General features: G+C 44.6%; 1 protein-coding gene across 1 annotated transcript; it reads left to right on the top strand.

Annotated features, from left to right (window-relative positions):
* Positions 1 to 3,448: 3,448 nt before the first annotated feature.
* On the top strand, positions 3,449 to 4,261 carry LOC111872093 (serine/threonine-protein phosphatase 2A 56 kDa regulatory subunit epsilon isoform-like). The gene has a single exon (XM_033754527.1). It carries the CDS (start codon positions 3,449 to 3,451, stop codon positions 4,259 to 4,261), a length of 813 nt encoding a protein of 270 aa, XP_033610418.1.
* Positions 4,262 to 4,690: the final 429 nt, after the last annotated feature.

The raw sequence follows: 4,690 nt of genomic DNA, 5'->3' as shown, positions 1-4,690 counted from the left end.
ATAATAATAATAATAATAATAATAACAATAATAAAGAGAAGTGCCGAGGAGAAACTTTTTTTTTCCTTTCAGACCGAGTAGTATCGTCAATGATCTGAACATCTCTCTTCCGGCCACATGTCTGACGTCAGCACATACTTAATATATCTAGCCGGAGAGACGATAACCCGGACAGTAGGGACCAACATTTCGGAGGAAATTGCCAACAGCTTCAGCGTAAAAGAGATTCCTATCTTGAAGACGGAGGTATCATGTGTTACCTCTCTACCAAGTTACACGGCGTCACATCCTAGAACGTCATAACATATTATGTGCCACCGTGAGATCGTAACCTCTTGCATATCTGTAACGTCCGAACGTGCTTCGGACTAATGAGTAGAGAGCAAGAGAGAATTTTATTAGGTTAATTTTGCGAGGTTTCTCAACATGTACGCAAGCTTATATTTGCATCACGAGTCTGCAATTTCGTTAACAATGCGAATGGCTGTCTGCACGGTACCATGGCTTCCGTTAATGGACCAGGGTCATTCCTCAGTCAATTTCGCTGCTAATACTATTGGCAAACACCGCTTTGCAAACCTGTTAGTTGTTCATTTTCTTCCATGCAACCGAACCATGGTAGCTGCAGTCACGACATGACCCGGGGCCGATACTGTTCATATTTCTTCATCCACTTGTCGAAGTGATGAAAGCTGGGTTCTGGCAGCAGCACTGGGCTCCAGTCTTTCCATTGGATCTCACAAGGAACAGAAGCGATGCCAATGTGGGCAAGAATGAAAACCTTAGCCATATCATTGAGAATAATGGCGTGTTCATTGTTTTCCTAAGGGGATCACAGTGGCCGAGCGGTCTAAGGCACGCTCGAACACTGGGATTATGGGTTCGAATCCCACTCAAGGCATTAATGTTTGCATTTATACTAGGGGCGTTCAAAAATGATTGACACTAAATGTTTTTTCTTCAGAGTAACCATTTATTGGAACAAAATACATACAGATTATATTAGAGGTATTCCCCGCCAATGTCTGTGCACCTTTGCCCTCGTTCCGGCAGGTTCTGTATTTGCACAGCAAACCATTCTCTGGGGGTATCCCGGCTCCACTGCTGGACAACTGCCTGAAGCTCGTCGTTGGATGTGAATATCTTACCCCGCATGACTTGGTGCTGTTTCCCGACATACTGCTGCTAACCTCGTGAGAATGTGTGAAGCAGCCACTCCTTCCCTCCAGTGAAACCACACAGTCCACTGTTGCCCGTGATTGTCTGCTTCCATGTTGTCTGAGCGTTGCCCACGACTGCACCTGCACACCGCCACGAATGACGCGGCACTGTTCGACCTCTGCGCAGTAGCAACGTCATCTCGTGGCCATAGGCGGCACTACAGTATGTCTTCCCACATAACCGGCTCGCATTTGACACTGCTACTTTTCCGGAGTTATGGAGGGAGTGTCAATCATGTAAGTAGCGGCCTTGCGGCAGGCTGATCCCCTATCCAAGGAGCCCTACCGACTAAGACGAAGAAACTGAAGTGAAACAAGCGTTTCACTGACGCCCTATGCTCCAAGTGGGAGCAACAGGAATAGATAGATATTGTGGTCTAAAACATCTTTAGGTGTACGTCATAACTTGAGTAAGCAACCATACGGGATAATGTCCTGTGTGTTTAATAAGATTTCAAGTATTCCAATCTGGGCTGCTTCGTGTTTTGAATATACCTGTATAGTAATATTCTAATGATTGTGGAACGATCTGACAACAATGTACAGTGGAAAACGCTTAAGACACAACATAGGCACGGTTCTTTACCATTTCGATGTTTGAAGGATACCGACGTTCATTTTCACCACATCATCCAGATCGGATACGGGGCCCAGTGGGTGCCTAGAGCAATTTTGGGGGCAAAAAGCGACCGGAACATGAATCTCACCACTCACTTTCATGCAGCGGTGAGGTTAAAAATGCCCAATATTTTGTTTCTGCTTCCTCTATATTCCCTCTTAGCTTGCAGTTTAGACAGCCTTTAGCCGATCTTGGACTGGAAGCCAGAACTAACCTGTTACTGGAGAACTTCAGGAAAGTAAAGGACTAAATTGATCTTCAGGAGTTGTGCCTACAAACTCACGCTTTTCATCAGAAGCTTGCATTCAATTAATTCGTGTATATCTTTAGACTTATAACCAGATAATACTACGGGACAAATCAAAGCCTAAATTTTAATTTATTGATGTCACCATCTGGTCACACTATTATTTTTTTATTGCTAGTGGGGTGGGACTATGTCCCTTGTACTGCGGCCACTTCTGGCCTATTCTACCAGCCACAGATGATAGGTGAGGGTGATTGTGGAGCAGTTGGTGGAATTAAGATTGGCAGGGGAAACCGAAGTACTCGGAGAAAACCTGCCCCAGCGCCACTTTGTCCACCACAAATCCCACTTGACCAGACTCGGGATCGAACCCGGGCCGCCGTAGTGGGAAGCCAGCGACTAACCTCTTGAGCTATGGAGCGGCCTTTGGTAACAATAACAATCACTTCGAAATCACAGTGAAAATGTTTTCACGTGTAGGGGAGTACAGTTTGAAGAAAACTGAAACTAAATAGAAGCAACGTAATTTTTGTGGTTAGGTTTATCGAATGAACAAGCATGAGATGAAAGGGGCATGAATTACACATGAATGAGATGAGAAATGCATACTGGAATTTTTGGCTGCAAAACCTGAGGGAAATGCGCTTATACAACATATATATATATATATATTGTAGCGTGTTTTGCGACTGAATACGCCGTTCGGATTGTTAATTGGTTTATTTAACAACCTACATGTCTCGGCTACAATTTATTATAATAATGTTAGGGGTTTCCACACTTTTCAAACCCTACACACAAATCTCTTCACACTCTCCTCAGGAGTCTACACGTATTCACAGTACGGGAGCTATACCAGTGTCACTGTGTCACACACTCCCAATTACACTTCTCTTGTGAGCCAAGCATCTGCTTTTCAGGCCAACTTCATCCGGGATACACAAATTCCTTGGGTTAGTTCCTTTGGCTCTCCACGTCGCCCTGCAGCATGCTTCTTGCCCCTATGCCGCTTCTTCCGTCCTTTGATCGGATTCACTACCGCATCTTCGTTGGGACTTCTCGTTGTTAGGCCACCTCAGATTTCCTGTCCACTGAGGACGGCTCTTTTTCTTCTAGACGTGCCCCCATCTCTTGGCAGGCCATCGTCTCTTTTCTGGTATCCGTACTTTCTTCTTGAGGTTCTACTACCGGTATCACTGTAGGGACCTCTTCTTGTTGTGCCACCGCAGGTTTCGTGTCCTCTGAGACAAGCTTTTCTTCTTCTAGATGTGCCTCCTTCTCTTGGCAGGCCATTGTCTCTACCTCTATTTCGGTTTAATTGCGTACACCATCTCCATGTGGCTGGTGCCTATATTTTCTCGCATGGCTTCCGTCCTTGCTCTGATTGCTTTAATTTTATTCAACTTATTTGACAGTGAAGACCCTCGGGAGCGTGATTTTCTTAAGACAGTTCTGCATCGCATCTATGGAAAATTCCTGGGGCTACGTGCTTTCATACGCAAACAAATGAATAACATCTTCCTTAGGTTTGTATATGAGACAGAGCATTTTAATGGTGTTGGAGAGTTATTGGAAATATTAGGAAGCATTATCAACGGCTTTGCTCTACCGCTGAAGTCAGAACACAAGCAATTCCTCGTAAAGGTTCTGCTGCCACTGCACAAAGTTAGATGTCTGTCATTGTACCATGCACAGCTGACATACTGTGTGGTTCAGTTCCTTGAAAAGGATGCCACGCTATCTGAAACTGCTGTTAAAGGGCTACTCAAGTTCTGGCCTCAAACGTGCAGTCAAAAAGAGGTGATGTTCCTTGGTGAGATTGAAGAAATTTTAGATGCAATTGAACCATCACAGTTTGACAAAATTCAGGAACCGTTGTTCGGACAAATTTCAAGATGCGTCTCTAGTCCTCACTTTCAGGTGGCTGAACTTGCACTGTACTTCTGGAATAATGAGTACATAATGAGCCTGATTGAGGAAAACAACCATGTGATCATGCCAATAATGTTCCCAGAAATGTACCGCATCAGCAAAGAGCACTGGAGCCAAACAATTGTGGCTCTTGTGTACAATGTGCTCATAACCTTCATGGAGATGAACAGTAAGCTTTTTGATGAGCTCGCAGCTTCTTACAAGGCTGAGAGACAAAAATGTGTGACTAGCAGTGTACTGTGAGGGCAGAGAGAAGATAGTTCTTGTGTGCAGAGTGGGCAGTGTGCGCCGACAGAAGATAGTGATTGAACTGGACAGACGTCCATCATCTCCTTCAGTTCTCTTCGGTCGGTCTCTCTGTCATCCTCCAATCTGGTCAGCAATTCCTTGAAGCCGATCTCCACCTTTTCTTGATAGGAGTCTAATTTTTCCATAAAGTCTTCTTTGTCTTCTTTTCTATTGGCCTCCATTTCGTCCTTCTCGGCCTTCCAATCGGCCTTCATCTCTTCTTGATGGGTTCGGAACATTTCTTGCATCTGCATTCGGTCAGTATCTGCTATTACTTGGTTAGATTTCACGTTGGCGTCAATTCTTGCCAGCATTTCCATCATCTGCTGCATCTCCCGTTTGTAGCAGTAAAATATTCGATGCACAACAATCTGTTTGTGGCGT

The sequence above is a fragment of the Cryptotermes secundus genome, unplaced genomic scaffold (genome assembly GCF_002891405.2).
Source record: "Cryptotermes secundus unplaced genomic scaffold, Csec_1.0 scaffold403, whole genome shotgun sequence".
NCBI classification, from domain to species: domain Eukaryota; kingdom Metazoa; phylum Arthropoda; class Insecta; order Blattodea; family Kalotermitidae; genus Cryptotermes; species Cryptotermes secundus.
The sequence above is the reverse complement of the archived record's forward strand: the minus strand, read 5'-3'. Positions and strand labels throughout refer to the sequence as shown.